The sequence below is a fragment of the Rhinolophus ferrumequinum genome, chromosome X (assembly GCF_004115265.2).
Source record: "Rhinolophus ferrumequinum isolate MPI-CBG mRhiFer1 chromosome X, mRhiFer1_v1.p, whole genome shotgun sequence".
Classification (NCBI taxonomy): Eukaryota; Metazoa; Chordata; class Mammalia; order Chiroptera; family Rhinolophidae; genus Rhinolophus; species Rhinolophus ferrumequinum.
Window position 1 is genome coordinate 78,853,226 of NC_046284.1, and position 19,645 is coordinate 78,872,870.

Sequence of the window (19,645 nt, forward strand, 5' to 3'; positions counted from 1 at the left end):
GAAGTACTCCCCTTGGGAAGCTATGCCCCAATGCCAGCTCCTAGTCCACCCTTCAAAGAAATTTTGGAACTTTTTTTCTGGACTGGGCATCAGAGCTGTTGTCGTTTACCCTTGATGTCCTGAATGTCATCAAACTGTCTTCCTTTTAATATTTCCTTTATCTTTGGGTAAAGAAAGAAGTCATTGGGGGCCAGAACAGGTGAATAGGGAGGGTGTTCCAATACAGTTATTTGTTGACTGGCTAAAAACTCCCACAGAGAGTACTGTGTGAGTTGATGCATTGTCCTGATGCAAGAGCCATGAATTGTTGGCAAAAAGTTCAGGTTATTTTCATCTAACTTTTTCATGCAGCCTTTTCAGCACTTCCAAATAGTAAACTTGGTTAACTGTTTGTCCAGTTGGTACAAATTCATAATGTATAATCCCTCTGATATCAAAAAAGTTTAGCAACATCGTTGCAACAAGTTTGCAAACTTGTCAGACCTCATATTCATACACAGATGCGCAGAGAGAGAGAGAGAGAGAGAGAGAGAGAGAGAGAGAGAGAGAGATTGATTCTTGTGGACTGAATTGTATTCTTCCAAAATTTGTATGCTGAAGCTGTAACCCCCAATGTGAAAGCATTTGGAGAGAGGGTCTTCAGAGAGGTAATTAAGGTTAAATGTGGTCATAAATATGGGACCCTAATTCAATTGGACTGCTGCCCTTATGAGAAGAGGAATACAATCCAGAGATTGTTCCCTCTGTGCATACACAGAGGAAAGACCATGTGAGAACAGAGCAAGAGGTAGCTAACTAAAAGCCAGGAAGAGAGCCCTCACCAGAAAGCAAATTTGTTAGCACTTTGACCATGGACCTCTAGCCTCCATAACTGTGAGAAAAATAAATGTCTGTTATTTAAGTAATCCAGCCTGTGGTATTTTGTTTTGGAAAACTGAGCAGATTAATACAGATTATGGTACTGTGAAGTGGGGTTCTACTTTAATAAATACCTGAAAATGTGGAAGTGGCTTTGGAACTGGATGATTAGCAGAGGCTGGAAAAGTTTTGAGGTGCATGCTAGAAAAAGCCTATATTACACTGAAGGGACTGCTGATAGAAATATAAATATTAAAGATGCTTCTGGTGAGTTCTCAAAGAGAAAAGAGGGACATGCTATTGGAAACTGGAGAAAAGATGATCCTTGTTATAAAGTGGCAAAGAATTTGGTTGAATACTGTTCTAGTGTTTTGTGGAAGATATAACTTGTGAACAATAAAATTAAGTATTAAGCTGACGAAATTTTTAAGCCAAGTGTTGAAGATGAGGACTGGCTTCTCCTTGTTGCTCACAGTAAAATGCAAGAGTAGAAGAGATAGGTGGTAGATGAGGGTAAAGGGGATCAAATATATGGTGATGGAAAGAGAACCGACTCTGGGTGGTGAACACACAATGTGATATATAGAGAAATAAATCAAAAGAATCATTAAGCAAAAAAGAACTAGAACTTGAAGATTTGGAAAATTTTCATTTTATCGATATTGCAAAAACAATAAAGCACGTTCTGGTGAGAACACTAAGTGTGGGGATGGAAAAATCACTCCATGAGGAGAGGCCTCATGATTTTAATCGGGTATCTCAGCAGAAGTCAGGAATAGAGATGGGATTATAGAGGTATAGACATTATCAGTATGAACCAAGGGGAGCAGGGAGAGGATGAAATATAGAAAAGTTTTTGGATTTCTGGGATGCTACAGGACAAGACAATAACGTTATTTTGCTGCAAACATGCTTTCTCCTTAAAGTCAAGTTCATTCAATCATTAGGTATGCCACTCCCACTGTAGGCCCACACCTAACAGGCCCAAGGGGCAAGGAATTTTCCTCTTGAGTTTCAAAAGGTGAGCTCCACTCCTCAGTTTCAGCGGGTCAGGATGTCTCTGACTCGTGTCTCAGAAGAAAGGCAACTGAAGAGCTGTGGGGGCGGGATTGCCACAAATAGTCATGGGTGTGATGCTGCTCAAAGCATCCAGCCAAACATTATTCTTTTTTTTTCAGTTAATTTATTTTCCAATTACAGTTAACATACAATATTGTATTGGTTTCAGGTGCACGACATAGTGATTAGACATTTATATACCTTACAAAGTGATCACCCGAATAGGACTAACACCGATCTAATACCATACACAGTTATTACAATATTGTTGACTATATTCCCTCTGCTGTTCTTTACATCCCTGTGACTATTTTGGTAACTGGCAATTTATACTTCTTAATCCCCTTCACCTTTTTCACCCATCCACCCAATGTCTTTTCCCATCTGGCAACCATCAATTTGTTCTCTGTGTCTAAGTTTATTTGTTTTGTTTGCTCGTTTATTTTGGTTTTTTTAGATTCCACATATAAGTGAAATCATATGGTATTTGTCCTTCTCTGTCTTACTTATTTCATTTATCATAACACGCTCTAGGTCTATCCATGTTGTTGCAGATGGCAAGATTTCATTCTTTTTATGGCTAAGTAATATTTCATTGTATATATGTACCACTTGTCCTTTATCCATTAGTCTATCGATGGATATTTAGGTTGCTTCCATATTTTGACTATTGAAAATGATGCTGCAATAAACATAGGGGTGTATATGTCTTTTCAAATAAGTGTTTTGGATTTCTTTAGATAAATACCAGCAGTGGAATTGCTGGGTCATACGGTTGTTTTATTTTTAATTTTTTGAGGAATGTCCATACTGTTTTCCAGGATGGCACCAATTTACCATCCCACCAACAGTGCACAGGGTTCCCTTTTCTCCACATCCTCTCCAACACGTTTGTTGATTCACTGACGATAGACATTCTTACAGGTAAGGTGATATCTCATTGTGGTTTTAATTAGCATTTCCCTGCTGATTAGTGATGTTGAGCATCTTTTCATACGACTATTGGCCATCTGTATGTCCTCTTTGGATAAATGTCTATTTAGGTCCTCTGCCCATTTTTCAATTGAATTTTTTGGGTGTTTGATTTTGGTTTTTGTTTTTGGTGTTAAGTTGTATGAGTTCCTTATACATTTTGAACATTAACCCCTTATTGGATGGATTATTGGCAAATATCTTCTGCCATTCAGTAGGCTGTCTTTTTATTTTGTTGGTTTCCTTCACTATGCAAAAATATTTTACTTTGATGTAGTCCCATTTGTTTATTTTTTCTTTTGTTTCTCTTTCCTAAGGAGACATTCCAAAAAAATATTGCTAAGAGCAATTTCAGAGTTTACCGCCTATTTTCTTCTAGGAGTTTTATGGTTTCAAGTCTTACATTTAAGTCTTTAATTCATTTTGAGTTTATTCTTGTATATCGTGTAGGAAAGTAGTCTAGTTTCATTTTCTTGCAGGTATCTATCCAGTTTTCCCAACACTATTTGTTGAAGAGACTGTCTTTTGTCCCTTGTATATTTTTGCCTCCTTTGTTATACAAATATGGGTTTATTTCTGGGCTCTGTTCTATTCCATTGATCCATTGTTTTTATGCCAATACCATTGTTTTGATCATGATAGCCTTGTATTATAATTTGGTATCATGTAGTGTGATACCTCCAACTTTTTTCTTCTTTCTAAAGATTGCTTTGGATATTTGGGTTCTTTTATGGTTCCATATAAATTTTAGGATTATTTGTTCTAGTTTTGTGAAGAACGTCATTGATAATTTTATATGGATTACATTGAATCTGTAGATTGCTTTGGGTAGAATGGAAATTTTAATGATGTTAATTCTTCCCATCCTAAGCACAGTATATATCCTTCCATTTATTTGCATTTTCTTCAATTTCTTTCTCAAGGAAGATTATTCTTGAGCCATAAAAATCTAATAGTGTTTGCCTTGCTATGTTTTTCACTTGCTTGGTGCCTGTCATCCCTACCTTCTTTCTGATTTCTCCCTTTTAAAAATGGAATATCTATCCTACCATTATACTTGGGAAGCATATAATTTGTCTGGTTTCACAGCTAGAAAGGAATTTTGTCTCTGAATGAATCATTCCTCAAGTCTCACCCGAACCTAATTTAGATGATATTAAGATGAGACTTTGGATTGGACACTGATGACAGAATAGGTTAAGACATTTGGGGCTGTTGGTAGGTGATAAATTAATTTTGCATGAGAGAAGGACATGCACTGGGGGGGGGAAGGGTGGAATGTTATGAAATGCATTGTGTTCCCCTAAAATACATATGTTCAAACCGTAATCTCCAATGTGACTATATTTGGAGAGAGGACTGTTAGGGAATTATAAGGCTACTCTAATGTGGGGGACCCTAATATGATAATATCGGTGCACTTATAAGAGGTAGGGACATGTGAGCCCTTTTATCTCTACACTAGAACAAAGGAAAAGCCATGTGAGGACACAGGAAAGAAGCAGCCATCTACAAGACAGGAAGAACCCTTACCAGAAAACAAAATTGCTGGCGCCTATATCATAGACATCTAGACTCCAGGACTGTGAGAAAATAAATGTCTGCTATTAAAGCTACAATGATATCTTTCATTGTGGCAGACTAAGCAGATTTATATTATATACACATACACACACACACTGTAGACAAATGATAATATATAATTTTCAAGCAGCACTCTGATGTTAAGATCCAGGATTATTTGCTTCTAAGTGTGGCTATCCACACATTTCACCTGTCCACTCTTCCAAGGATAGACTCACTTTGCTTTCATTTACCCCCTCCACAAAGAACAGTTCAATGCATATCCTTGTACTTTTCTGAGTAAATTTAGGGTGATGTATCCCAGGAGTGGGAATTATGGGACACAGGTAATGCATATTTTTATTTCCTCTAAGCAGTGTCAATTTGCTCTGTAGGATGGCTAGAGCAGTTCACACTCCTACCAGTAATGCATGTGAGTTCCTATATCTGTGTTTGTACTCAGAAAGCAGAAGCAATGGAGAAGCTTGGGGGATCCACCCAACTGGACACCTGTAACAGAGTACACCCTGAGCTGGTCTCATTTCTCTCTTATATAACCTCTGGCCAACTCACCTAGTAGCTCTACCTCACCACCACCAAGATCTGATTAAGAACTTTGCCTACTTATTGTGGCTCTGGCCCCCACCGCCCAATCTTTAATCCCTGAGGGTTAAATAAGAATTTTATCCAAAGGTCTCTGTATTTATTTGGATATCTGCAGTGAAGCCAAACGAAGACAATGCTGGACTCTGACAGCAGCCAAGTGATTCACATGCAGAAAGTTGTTCCAGGGACTTCCAGACCAATGTGGGTAGGACCCGAGCACATGGGAATCTCCAGGCTGGGAAAGACCTTCAAAGACATCTGTTGTTCTTTCCCCAACCACTACTTAAATGCCTTTTGTAATACCACTGCCAAGTGTTTAATTAGGCCTTTTTTAAACAATTTAGTCATGGAGCTCTCACTACCTCTCTAGACAATATATTCCATCCATAGGCAGCTTCAACAATTTAAAAACCCTAGGGTCACAGAACACAAATGCCCCTTGTCCCCCCAAATTCATTCTCCCCTCCTTTGATAGTAATAGAACCGCTGATTTTCATCTGGGCATGTGATACCTGGAATAAAGACTATACTTCCCCATTTCCTTTGCAGCTATCTGTGGCCATGTGACAACATTCTGGCCAATGGATGAAAACACATGTGATATGTACAGCTTCTAGGCTGTGACTCTACAAAATGGAAGCATGCCATTCACTTCACCTTTGCCTTACTCCCACTGCCTAAAAGGTGCACACAACATTTAGCCATCTTAAACCATGGAGATGAGAGTAACACCCTATACACGGTGAAGCAACAAAATAAAAAGAACCTGAGTCCCCACCACTGAATAATCACACAAACCAACTTTTTCCCAGATTGATTATGTGAAAGAAAAATAATCTTTCTTGTTTTAACCACTGTTATTTTGGAACCCTGTTGGAATAGCTTTACCAATACCCTGGCTAATTGGTTATTGTATTAAATTTAATTTAAGATGACATTGAACATAAGGTACACATTATTTTATTCACTACTGAGAAAAAATGCGACCAATTATATTATGACAAAATGTTTTCTTATTATTTAAATGTCAGTTTGATACTTGTTGAAAGAGCTCTTGTAGACTTACTTAAGACACTATTTTTATCTCAAGTTTCTAGTCTGAGTCATTCCTCCTACACAATAACTTTTCATTTCAAGGAGAACCATGGTGAAATCTTTTTGAAGATATTTTAAATGACAATTAAACTAAACACATACAGTGGCAATCAGGCACATAAGTCAATTAAAAGAATGATAATATGAACAGCCATGGCCAGGTTCACATGTGCTCTTTCATTGATTGACAACAACATAATTACCTCTTGGCCAACAGCAATTGAAAGGTAGCATTGTATTTAAGACACACTGTGACTTTATGTTTTTAAAATATAAAATATGTGTATCTTAGATGGGGAAGCATGATATTTTTAAACCAAATTTGGGGAATAATCTTGACTGCCACTTCTGGTCAAGACAGAGTAACAGGGACCAGACTTACCTTCTCATGCAAAATAGCTAAAACAAAACAAACCACAAAAACACCAGACAAAATATATGAAACAACAGTGCTCAAGTCAGTGGACATCAGGCAAGTAAGGTCAGTGATTTTGAGAGATGAAAAAGCTTACATGAGCCCAAAGATTGCCCCATCTTTCTGCCTAGAGAAATAGTCTAGGCTGCAAGACAGGGACAGGGAAGTGATCAATCTGGTGATCTACCTTAATCAGTCTGGTGTCTACCTATATAGACAGTCTGGTGATCTACCTTAATTAAGGAAATAGACCTATGAGTCTGGGGAAGCCAAGGGCATCTGGAGTTCAGTGGAACAAGTTTTGGAGAAGGGAGACCTGTGGAGAGAGCATGCTACAAGCTTCAGAAGATCCTCCGCAAGCATTCCCATAACATGGAGAATAATAAATCAAAACTGACCAAAGTGGACATACCGTGCTTCCCAGAAAATAAGACCTAGCCGGAAAATCAGCTCTAATGCGACTTTTGAAGCAAAAATTACTATGAGACCCAGTTTTATCTTAATGTGATACCGTGTTTCCCCGAAAATAAGACCTAGCTGGACCATCAGCTCTAATGCATCTTTTGGAGCTAAGGTTAATATAAGACCTGGTCTTATATTATGTTAGATAAGACCCGGTCTTATTTTACTATAAGACCGGGTCTTATATTAATTTTTTCTCCAAAAGACACATTAGAGCTGATGGTCCGGCTAGGTCTTATTTTCGGGGAAACAGGGTATAAGACTGGGTATAATAAATATAATATAATATAATATAATATAATATAATAATATAATATAATACTGGGTCTTATATTAAGTTTTGCTCCAAAAGACTCATTAGAACTGATTGTCCGGCTAGATCTTATTCTTGGAGAAACACAGTACTTGATAGAATTAGACGACAAGGACACTAATAGTTATTATGAATGCATTTCATATGTTCACAAAGCTTGAGGAAATACCAGCCACATTAAGTAGAGAAATGAGAGAGATGAAAAAGAGACAAATAAAATATCTAGATATGAAAACTATAATTTCTAAGATGAAAACTACATTAGTCAATTTAGACAACAAAGGAGCAAAGATTAATGAACATGAAGGCATAGCAATACTAGAAATTTTCCCAAATGATATATGTAGAGGAAAAAAAGATTTTAAAAAACCAGCATCAGCAAACTGTGGGACAACTTCAAGTGGCTAAAAATATAGGTAACTGGAGATCAAGAAGAAGGGAGAAAATAATAAAAAATATTTGAAACATTAATCAACAAAAAGTTTCAAATTTCATGAAAGCTATACATGCACCAAACCAAAAAGTTCAATAAACCTCAAGCACAAGACGCAGGAAGAAAACTACACCAAGTTATATCACAATCAAATTGCTCAGAACCAACGATAAAGAGAAAATCTTAACAGCAGCCAGAGGAAAACAGGCAGAGGACAAAGAACAATGGAAGCAAGATAACAGTGGCACATCATTCTGAAAGTACTGAGAAAAAAAAACAAAAACATTACCCTGCCAACACAGAATTCTTTACACAGTGAAAATAACAAAGGTGAAACAAAGCCTTTTTCAGACCTGAAAAGGCTGGAATGCTACATCACCAGCAAACCCGCTCTATAATAAATGTTAAAGGATGTCCTTCAAGCAGAAGGAAAATGATAGCAGAGGAATATAGAGCACTGAACATGGAAAAATCTAATGACTTTTTTTTCTCATTATTTAAATTACTTAAAAAAGATAATCAACCAAGAAGTACATCAATGTAACAGCACAGAAGCCAGAAAGGAAGAAATGAAAGTACAATGTTGTAAGTTTCTTATACTACCATGTTTCCCCGAAAATAAGACTTAGCTGGAAATCAGCTCTAACATCTCTTTTGGAGCAAAAATTAATATAAGACCTGGTCTTATTTTACTATAAGACCCAGTCTTATACAATATAATATAAGACCCAGTCTAATATTATATTATATTGCAACATAATATGTTATATTATGTTACAATATAATACAATTATATTACAATATAATACAATATATTATATTACAATTAATTTTTGCTTGAAAAGACACATTAGAGCTGATTGTCTGGCTAGGTCTTATTTTCAGGGAAACATGGTATATCTGCAGTAGTATGAGATCAACTGAAGATAAATTATGACAAGTTAAATAAACTCTAAATAAACTCTATATAAATAAACTCTAAATAAACTCTATAAATTCTAAAGCTATCACTAACAGAAAAAAAAAAAAAACAACAAAAAACCCAGAATAATAGCTAATAAGTCAGAAAGAGATCAAATGGAACCACAAAATATACTTAATTTAAAAGGCAGCAAGGGACAGAAAAAGGAACAAAAACAGATGAGATCTATGGAAAGCAACAAGGTGGTAGATTTAAACCTGACCATATCAAAAAACACATTAAATATAAATGGACCAAACACCCTCCAATTAAAAAGCAGATAGATTAGATTAAAAACAAACTAAAAACAAGAATATGAGCTGCCTGTAAGAATCCCACTTTAAGTATAAAAAAACAAGTAAAAGGATGGAAGAACATACACCATGCTAACAGTATTCAAAAGAAAGCTAGCTAAATGCAGTGTGGTATCTTGGACTGGATCGTAGAACAGAAAAAGGACATTATTTGAAACACTAGTGAAATCCAACGAATTAATCTATATAAGTAATGCCATCCTATCAAAATCGCAGCATGCTTTTTTGGGGGTACAAATTGCTACTGGAATTAAAATTCATATAGTAATGCAAAGAGCCTAGAGCAGCCAAAACAATTCTGCAGAATTACAGAGAGAACTCACACTGCCTGATTTCAAGAATTATTATATAGCTGCAGTAATCAAAACAGTTAAGTACTGGCATAAAGATACACAAACAGACCTACGGAGCAGAATAAAGAGTCCAGAAATAAACCCACAAACATATAGACAACTGATTTTTGACAAAGGTGCAAAGGCAATGCTGTGGAGAAAGGATGGCCTTGTCGCCAAATGGTCCTGACACAACTGGATATCTGCATGCATAAATAAATAAATAAACAAACAAACTTCAACCTATATTTTATATCAGGTGCAAAAATTAAGTGAAATGGATCAAATGTCTATGTTTAAAACCTAAAAATAAAATTTCTGGAAGAAAACATGGGAGAAAATCTTTATGACTTTGGCTTGGGCAAAGATTTCTTTCATTCGATCCAAACACCACTCCATAAAAAATACCAATGAATTGGACTCCTTCATTAATATTAAAAACTTCTTCAATTCAAAAGGCACTGTTAAGAGAATGAAAAGACAAATCTCACACTGACAACATCTTTGCAAAGCATGTGTCTGATGAAGGACTTGTATCAAGAATATATATATAAAGATCACTCAAAATTCACAATAAGTAAACAAACAAGCCAATTGATAAATGGGGAAAAGGTTTGAGTAGACACTTCACCAAAGAAAATATACCGGTGGCAAATAAACCCATGAAGAAGATGCTCAACAGGATTAGTCATTAGGGAAATGTAAGTTAAAATTACATAGAACTACCACTTCACACCACTGGGGTGGCTATGTCCTTTTTAGACACACAATACAAGTGTTAAACAGGTAGAGAAACTGAAACTTTCATACTCTGTTTCTGAGGATGGAAACTGGCACCACTGCTTTGGAGAACAGTTTTGCAGTATCTCAAAAAGGTATATGTATATCTTATCATATGACCCAGAAATTTCACTCCTAGGAATCTAAACAGGAGAAATGAAAACATATCTCCATGCAAAGTCTTATATCCAAATGTTCAGAGCAGAATTATTCGTAAGAGCCAAAAGGTGGAAACATCCCTAATATTTGTCAACTGGTGAGAGAATAAACAATATGTGGTATACCCATAGCATGGGATACAACTGGTCAGTAAAAAGGAAAGAAATACTGATGTATGCCACTATGTATATAAGCCTCAAAAACAATATACTAAGTTATTAATTAGGTTGGTGCAAAGGTAAATGCGGTTTAAAAGGCTAAAAATAATTGCAAAAACTGCAATTACTTTTGCACCAACCTAACATATGCAATGTCCTGAAAAGGCAGATCTGTATCAAGTATATTACTGGTTACCTGGGGCTGTGGGTGGATTACAGAGATGGACTGAACCTGGTCATAAGGATTCTTTTGGGGATGATAGAAATGTTCTAAAACTGTACTGTGGTGATAGTTGCATAATTCTTAAATTTAGTAGAAGTCATTGAATTGTACACATAAAATGGATGGTTTTTATGCTATGCAAATTACAACCCAATAAAGCTGTTAATAAAATATCCTTTAATGGCTTGTTACTACACACAGAATTAAATCTAAGCACACACCACCACCTAAACCCAAATTCTAAGCTGTTTCTACTCCTCTGCTCCTGTTTTCCCAGGACAATAAATGACTTGTCAAAGGTTTCTGTAAAGGAAATAGATTTTTAATTGAGTTAGTCAATTGAGGTCCCCAAGAGGAATGGGAAGAGGATTAATAATGAAAAACAGAAATGGGGACCCGTTGCCCTTGTGCTCTTAAAGGTTAGTATCTAATGCCCAGCCTTCCATGCTATGTCTAGAAACTGGATTGTCTGGGCTAAGATTAAATCTAAATAAAATGTCCTTCCTTTCTCAAATCTACAGTGGGCATCATGCCAGCCACTGCTTAATTGCACATGTGAGCGCACATGCACACACACAAACTTCCTTCTCTTTCCATTTTCTACCAATCAACCAGACCAAAAACTTTTACTAAGCAAGTACCATTTACCCAACAATGTGATGGATCCTGTGGATGATAGATAAGACCCCTTTCTTTCAAATAAAATAATTGATTGTGATACAATACAGAAAGTAGATCAAATCATAACTGCTATGGTTGAAGTGGAAGTGAGTCTCCCAGAGTCCTTTAGAGTTCTCTCTTCAAATCTAACCCTGGCTGACTCTATCAGAGTGGCCCTTGATATACCTCCCTGGCACTCCCAGGGCTCCCCAGAGCTCCTCAGAACATTAGTTCCAAGCCATCAATCAACTCCATCCTCTTCATTTCAGAGCTGAAGAAACGAGTTTCCAGAATGAAAAACGAACTAGCCCAAGAGCATGCAGGTAAGGTCATCTGGATCTTCTAAATGTATAGACTTATGCATGAAGCAATTGGAAATCCAGATAATTATATACACAAGAGCCTTCGAGAGACTGGCACTATACCATATTTCTCTCTGTAAACTCCGTATCATCCATCACACTGCTTTGGCCATCAGTGGGGCTCAACAATTACATTTGGAGGATAAAAATGAATGCAAACAGATGGTAAATCCAGGGTATTGATTGTAATTTCAGTAGACTCAGAGAATGAAAAACATTACCATGGGGGAGGGGCTTTCATTCATTCAGTTAACATTCATTAAGAGTCTATTATATAAAGTGCCAGGAACTGGCAAGGAATTGAGTGTTAAGAAAGTCTTTATTTAATAACAATATTTATTATTATGGGGGGTCTACTACATTAATGCAACTGTGCTACACACTTTCATGCTAATTTAATCCTAATCGTGACTGTATGAAAAAGGTATGCTTAGCTTCATTTTTACAGATGAAAAATTTGAAGCTGAGAAAATAATGAGTTGCTCAAGATCACAGAGCCAAGTGGAAAATCCAGTGTGCTGAGCCTTGAGAACAGGTCTAATTCATGTTAGTGGTCCCCACAGAATATCCCAGCCTTGTGTATGACCCACAGCAGGTGCTTGATAAATGTCATTAAATGAAGAAAACCCCCAGCTTTTCCTTCTTCCTGTAGTTTCTTGAGAACACTGCCTAAATACCAAGTGTTCTTCCATTTCATATTTGCTCATCTGAGAAAACAGCTACTGTCAAAACAGCAGGTTTCTAAGAACAGTTCGCCTTAAAGAATTTCTTATTGCTCACTACAAAATGTCAATGCCTTTCCATTCTCTCCTGTGGTTAGCATTGTTTGGTTTGACCTGCCCACCCCTAAGTCCCAGAGGTACCAGTGGTCCTGGGACTTGCTGTTGAGTGAGAACGGGAGCTGAGTCAATTCTCAAGCCAGGTAACAGAGGAACCCGCTGAAACTGCTACAGCAGTGACTGAATGAAGGAAGGAGACCCATGTCAATTCAAAACTTGGCATAAGGCAGAATAACTTGAGTGCTATAAGAAATCTCCCTGTGGGAGCCCAAACGGGTAGGGATGCACTGATATGGGAATTTGAGAAGTTTTTGAACAAGAGGTGGTGTTTGTGCTGGGTCTTCCTTTAAGAATGAATTAGGATTTACAGTCGTGGAAGGAAGTCATGGCATTCAAGAATGAGGGATAAACATTGGCAAAGGCCTAGAGGAATGGAAATGTATGAAACAGTGAGGAACTTCTGTGTGGACAAAGGATAGGGTGAATGGAAAGGAGTAGTAGCAGATAAGATTGGAAAGGTGGGTCTGGGCCAGACTTGTGGGGGAGAAGGGCATGAATATCATGGCAACAGCTATAGGCAAATGCCTGTCCCATAGATACACAGTAAATGATCTACAGTGAAAAATGAATTTTACATTGTGACCCAATACACACATGCAGAGATATAAAACTGAAACAAAAGTTTCCACAAATACCTACTGTTTCTTATGCAGCCTATGCTGGTATTTTCTATCTTACTTTGTTCCATTTAAAAAATCTTTTAAAAAACTGCTATGAGCAACTAATTCATTTCATGATCTACTAATGGTTTATAACCTGTGTTTTGAAAAAATACTACTATAGGCAATGGGAAGTCAATGAATGTGTTAAAGGAATAATATAATGACACCAGTGCTTTAGGAAGGTCGTTCTCACAGCAGTGTGGATGGCATGGACGGCGGGGGGAGGGGGAATGAAGACAAAAGTAATTCTACAGGTGGAAATGGATACATTACAAATATCCAGGCCAGTCATGATGAAGGCCTAAAATAGGGCAGTGAGTGTGGAGGTGGAAAGTGGGGCAGGAATTTGAGTCAGATGTTGAAGGTAGAAACAGTAGAACTTACTAAATGATCAGAGGTGAGTTATAAAAAAAAAAAAGGTAATCAACATTGACATTCAGATTTCAGTCTGAGGTAACTGTGCAGAGAATGATGGCATTAAACCAGAGGTTTGGGGCGGATTGGGACAAGGAGAGACAAAGGCGTAAGAGTTGGCGAATTTGAGTTGTCTGTGGCACAAGGTGGGCAAGCCCAGTAGGCTGTGGGATTATTGGGCTGAAGCGTGGAAGTTAGGGGGTACATAGAGAGACTGGGAATCTGGGGGATAATATCTGAAGCCATGGGAATAAAGGAAGTCACACAGAAAAAAAATGTGTAGAGAGAAAAAGAGCACCTGCGGCAGAAACTTACACTTCAGAGTATCTACTTAATACCACAATATTTACTTCCAAAATGAGTTTTTCCTTTCTTAAGTGAGGGAAACTCATAGTGTATGGCTATGCGTGCATCAGGGCATGGGTGTGTGCAATGTGTGTGTATGGATGGCATGTTCATGTTAAGGAGATATTAGTACCCATTTGGGGAGCCAGTGAAGGGTTCTGGTTCATCTAGTGGTGACTGAACTTACGTTCTCTGCCTCATGGTTTCTTCTCCCTTTCTTCCCCCTTTTCCATCTCCTTTTTTTGTTCCAGTCTTCTCTTCCCCTTTCCACATGTTCCTTCATCACCACTTAAAACCTTAAGGAATGGATGAGCAAAATAGACCAGTCTGGAGCAGTGTTGGAGTGTGGTTGGGATTGGGAGGAAAAACAAGGCTGGGCACGTGGTCAGAGTAAGGAGTAGGGAATGGTCTGTAGTGGGAGGATCCATTCCTGAAACATTTCCCACTTCAAATTCTGCCACTGAAGTGTGTGAGCACTGAACGTGTACATTTCTGGGCCTGTGCCTGGGGGTGTGTTTGGCTCTGTTTGACTTAATCAGGTCTTTAAGTGATATTGCCATCATCCCTACTACTTCAGCCCAGAAATAACATCATTTTTTAACAGAAATAGGCAGCTCCTTTTAAGGGATTTAGCAGTAGAGCAATTGAAGAATTGTGAATAATGGTTATTCAGATTATCAGCATTTGTTGAAATGCATATGCCATGTGAATAAAATATATTCTTTCCTAGATGTGTTACCTCTCTGAGCCTCAGTATCCTTATCTGTAAAATGGGGATAATTTCTACCACAGATTTCCATTAGGAAGACTAAGTATTAAATGAGCCAGGAGCTTTTAAATTAGTAGCTGTCCAACAAACGTTAGTTCCTTTCTCCAGTTCCTTCTCGCCACCTCTCATACATGTATACCTGTCCACATGTGAACATCAAGTACATATTTGTAGTACTTTAGCCCCATTTTAAATTCTTAAACTAAGTGATGTAACCTTTGTACAATACTGTAAAATTGTTAAAAGCAGGGTAATTTAAATCACTTTTGATGCATACACATCTACAATTGTTATGCCTTCTTGGTGGATTGACCCTTTCTCATTATGTAATGCCCCACTCTGTCCCTGAACATGTTCTTTGCTCTGAAATCTGCTTTATCTGATATTAACATATCTGCTCCTGCTTTCTTTTGATTGTTTGCATGGCATCTTTTTCATCATTTTTACTCTAAACCTAACTGATCATTATATTTGAAGTGTATATCTCATAGATAGTATATAGTTGAGTCATGTTTTATAAATCCACTCTGTCTTTTAAATGGTGTATTTAAACCATTTATAGTCAACATAATGATCGATATGTTAAGGCTAAGTCTGCTGTTTTATTTTTTGTTACCCGTTTGTTCTGTTTTCAGTTTTTGTTTTCTTTGTCCTACTTTCCTGTGGGTGACTTGAATATTTTTTCAAATTCCATTTTGGTTTATCTATAATTTTTTTTAGTGCATCTCTCTATAGCTTTTTTAGTGTTTTCTCTCAGTATTACATTATATATACATAATTTATCAGTCTTCTGATGTCATTTTACCAGTTCAAATGCAACATAGAAACTTTACCAACCTTTTACAACCCTTTACACTCCCGTTTATAATATAAATGTCTTAAATATTTCTTCTACATACATTGAGAACATGAGACTGTGATAAATTTTGATCCAATTATCAAACATAATTCAGACAACTCAAGAGGAAAAGAAATTCTGTTTTTACCCATGTTTTTGCTTATTATGTTCTTTGTTCCAAGGTTCTTTCTGTTTCTTTTCTGTTTTAAGAACTTACTTTAGTCATTCTTATAGGGTAGACCTCCTACTAATAAATTCCCTGTTTCCTTTCATCTAAGAATGTCTTGATTATCTCTTTATTCCTGAAAGATATTGTCACTGGACATAAGATTCTGGTTTAATGGTTCTTTTTCTTCACCATTTGAAAAATGTGCCACTTCTCGCTAGGGCCTTGTCGGTTTCTGGTGAGAAATCCAATGTCATTCTAGTTTTTTTTTTCCTCTGAAAATATAGGTAAAGTGTTGTTTCTCTTCGGCTGTTTTCTAGATCTTTTCTTTGCCTTTTGCTTTCAGAAAGTTGACTATGATGTGTCTTGGTGTGAATTTTTTTGGGTTTATCCTGATAGTCTTTGCTTAGCTTCTTTAATCTGGAGGTTTATGTCCTTTGCTCAATTTGGGAAGTTTTTACCCATTATTTCTTCAATGTAAATACTGCCGCAGGTCCAGAGGTTCTGCTCAACGCTTTCATTCTTCTCTTTCTTTCTCTCTCTCTCTCTCAATCTCTCTCTCTCTCTCTCTCTCTCTCTCTCTCTCTCTCTCTCTCTCTCTCCCCCCCCCCTTTCCCTCTGCCCCTCCTCTTCTCCCTCCTTCCTCTGTCTTTTAAATCTAGTATCTAATTTCCCTCTGCTGTTTAGATTGGGTGATTTCTATTGTTTTATGTTTAAGTTGTCTGATTCTTTCCTCTGTCTCCTCTATCTTGCTGTTAAGCAAGATTTTAGAGCTTTTAGAGATTTATTTTGGCTACTACATTTTTTCAGTTCTCAAATTTCCATATGGCTCTTCTTTGTTTTACACAGAGGTTGCCCAAAAAAATGGATACACATTTTAAGAAAGGAAAAAACAGTATTAAAACTGTAATACTTAGTATATACCAATAACCAAAGATGAATACTACAATGTGTATTCATTTTTTTGGCACTCCTGGTATGTCTTTGTTGAGATTTCTATTTATATGCTATTTTCTATTTTAGTTTGTTTCAAGTGTTACAATTGCTCATTGAAGCATTTTAGTGATGGCTGCTTTAAAATCCTTTTCAGATAATTCTAATACTCAATCTCAATGCTGACATGTTTACTGTCTTTTGTCATTTAAGTTGATAATCTTGGCATGGCAAGTGATCTTTTTTGATTAAATTTGAATACTCTGGACCTCTTTTAAATCTTTTGCTTTTGCAGGCCTCCTCTTAAATTCTCCCTTTGCTGGGAAAGGGAGTCTAGGGTTTCTGGTTGACATCCAAGTTGGGGAGGGGTTTTTTGCTACTGCTAGTTGGGGGTGGGAATTCAGCCCTCTCTCCAGGCCTCTGATGATCCCATCCCAGCTAGTAGAGGTAGGAATGCTTGGTTTACCACTGGGGAGAGTAGAAGTCATAGCCCCCATTTAGTCCCCAATGGGAGGGATCACTTTTCCTTGCTCCTAACTTTCCTTTTCTTGGGGTTGGGCAGGGGCTCCTTTAAAGCCCAGTAAGAGTAGAAGTTTAGGCTCTCTACTTGCACACCTAAGCTTCTTATGAGCTGCAGTTATTATGACAGCTGGCCTTTTCTGCACTAAGGAATCTCACTCATCTCCTGATACTTTTGCAGAAAACAATTTGAAACATGCTCCCTCTCGGACAGACCCTCCATGGGATGAAGTGGGAAGACCAGAGCCTCTCCATGCAGACTGACTGGATTCCTGTCAAAATCTGCTATGTTCAAGCTGTTTAGCTCTGGAAAAGTTACTTAAATTTTCTGAGCCTCTATTTTCCCAGTTGTAAAGGAGGTACAGGAAGCTCTCAGGACTCTTGCTGAAATGAGAGATAGTAAGTCAAAGGGCTTGACACACCAAGAGTTCAGTAAATAATAATTCCCTTCCTTTCATTCGTTTGCAAAAGTAAAGATGCTACCCCTCCAAAGGACAAAAAAAGTCAAGGTGCTTCCCCACCACCATAATTTGTGAATCTTATCCTAGATATTCACTCCAAGGGTTAATTTAAATCTCTTGGTTAAAGTCTTATTTCTTAAACTGACACATTTGATAATCCTCTCCTTTTTTTCCAGGTTCCTGGAAAACACTAAAGGGAGACAGCCCGAACCATACCACCCTCAAAATGAGGGTGGAAGCTGGGGCGAGGGGAGAGGGGGTGCTCCGGCAGAGGGAGGGCAGGTGAAGGAAGGCCTGGTGCCGGCCCAGGCAATTCACTTGCCCGGCACTATTGTGTTCTGAGCAAGGACAACATCATCACCTAGCCAAAGCCGCTCCCAGAGCAAAGGAGGGGTTGGGGGACGCAGGCAACTCCCTCTTTGCCTGCCTGCCCTTCACCTCTGGCGCCTCGGAGCAGCAGCTGCGGTTCCACAATCTGATGCAGCGACCTCCTCCCCAGTTTCCATCGCTCCCATCCCCCTACCCGGATAGGCGAGGAAGAAAGTATTGAATGAGTGAAAGCAAGAAATACACACGCGCGAGCGGTCGCTGTCCCCCAAATCCCGGCCTGCTGGGATTCCTCCGCACCCCTCCCAACCCCCACCAGCAGTCCCTGGTAGATGCGACCAGCCCCAAGGCGCTAGACTCTGCTCTCAAAAGGCTCACCCGAGCTCCACGTCCTGAAGTTGAATGGGAGACAGAGAAAAATTTCGACTCCTAAACAGCAAGGAGCCACATACACCTTGGGGCCAACAAGCACTGAAAAAAATAATGGGTCCAAGAATGCCGCCCACCAACTCCCACTCCAAGAAGAATAAAGCTGTCTTGGGATCAACAGCCCCCGCCCCGCGATGTATCTCTCTCTGGCTTTCTCAGACCATCTGGCGAGGTCTTTCTCTGTCAGTCTCGCTGTCTCTCTACTAGTCTCAGTTTCGACTCTCCCCAACCTCCTTTCCATCCTTGAAATCCGTGGTATATGGGCTCCTTTCAGCCCCCTCCGCAAGTAGTCCAACAATAGATACTTTCCAAGGTAACTCAGCCCTCTCCCTCAATGAGGGATTTTGGGGGGCTTCGAGGGGGCCTAGGAGGCGCTTTAACGTTCCACTTACCTGATCTCTTTAATGCTTTCCAATTTGCACATTATTTCTTGCTCATCTGCCATGCTTTTCAGTCTCAATTTCACGTCCCGAGAAATGTACAAACACACAAGTCCAGGGATTACAATAGACACAATGTAACCACGTCCTCCAGGCATGGGGCTCTGAGTCTGTGCAGTTTGGAATCGGAGAAGGCCTGGGAGCTGTAGTCCGCAGTTACAGGGCCAGCCAGGCAGCTCGAGGGCCTGAAGGACTACAAATCCCAGAAGGCCAAGCGAGATATGCCTGTTTCTCTTCCTGCAGCCGCACTTTAAATCAATTTGTCACAAATAATTATGTCAAAGGTTGTGAGAAGTGCAAAGGGAGGGTGATACTCATCTGTCCCGCAGATGAGACAACTGGAAAAAATACCGCAGGAGACAACTAGAAAGACGAGAGACATACACCCCTCCCCGGGCCCTCAAGCCTACTCACCCCCAAAAGATTACCAGGAGTTTTGCTAATAAGTGGATACTTTGGGGCTGGAGAGAAGTACCCTGCGGGGGAATTCGCTTTGAGATGTTGAGTGATTAGGCTGAATGCTGCCAGGAACTAATGACTTTGGCATTCAGATGGAGATGGTGGGGGTGGAGTAAAGGCAGGCGGGAACAGGGAGCAGCTGCTAAAGCTGGGGGGTGGAAGGGAGACTTCATTCCTTCAGGCCCTTTATCCTTTCAAAAAAGTTACTGAGCTTAGACTTTGCCAGTCAATGAAGGAGTTACTGGGGGAGGCGAAGATAAATAAAAGCAAGTCCTTGCCTTTGAGTAGCAGGAGAGACTGAAAGGTAACCCATTAGAGT

At 38.7% G+C, this 19,645-nt stretch overlaps 1 protein-coding gene across 2 annotated transcripts in view; it reads right to left on the reverse strand.

Moving 5' to 3' along the window:
- The window catches only part of ZC4H2 (zinc finger C4H2-type containing), a 44,751-nt gene extending 25,710 nt beyond the window's left edge, over nucleotides 1–19,041 (reverse strand). Inside the window, exon 1 of one of the 2 annotated variants that reach the window (XM_033104375.1) lies at nucleotides 18,820–19,041. In XM_033104375.1, coding sequence (XP_032960266.1) covers nucleotides 18,820–18,965 — 146 coding nt within the window. In that variant the 5' untranslated portion in view covers nucleotides 18,966–19,041. The remainder of the gene's footprint in view (nucleotides 1–18,819) is intronic. The other variant, XM_033104281.1, reaches the window with a different exon arrangement.
- Between the last annotated feature and the right edge of the window lie 604 nt (nucleotides 19,042–19,645).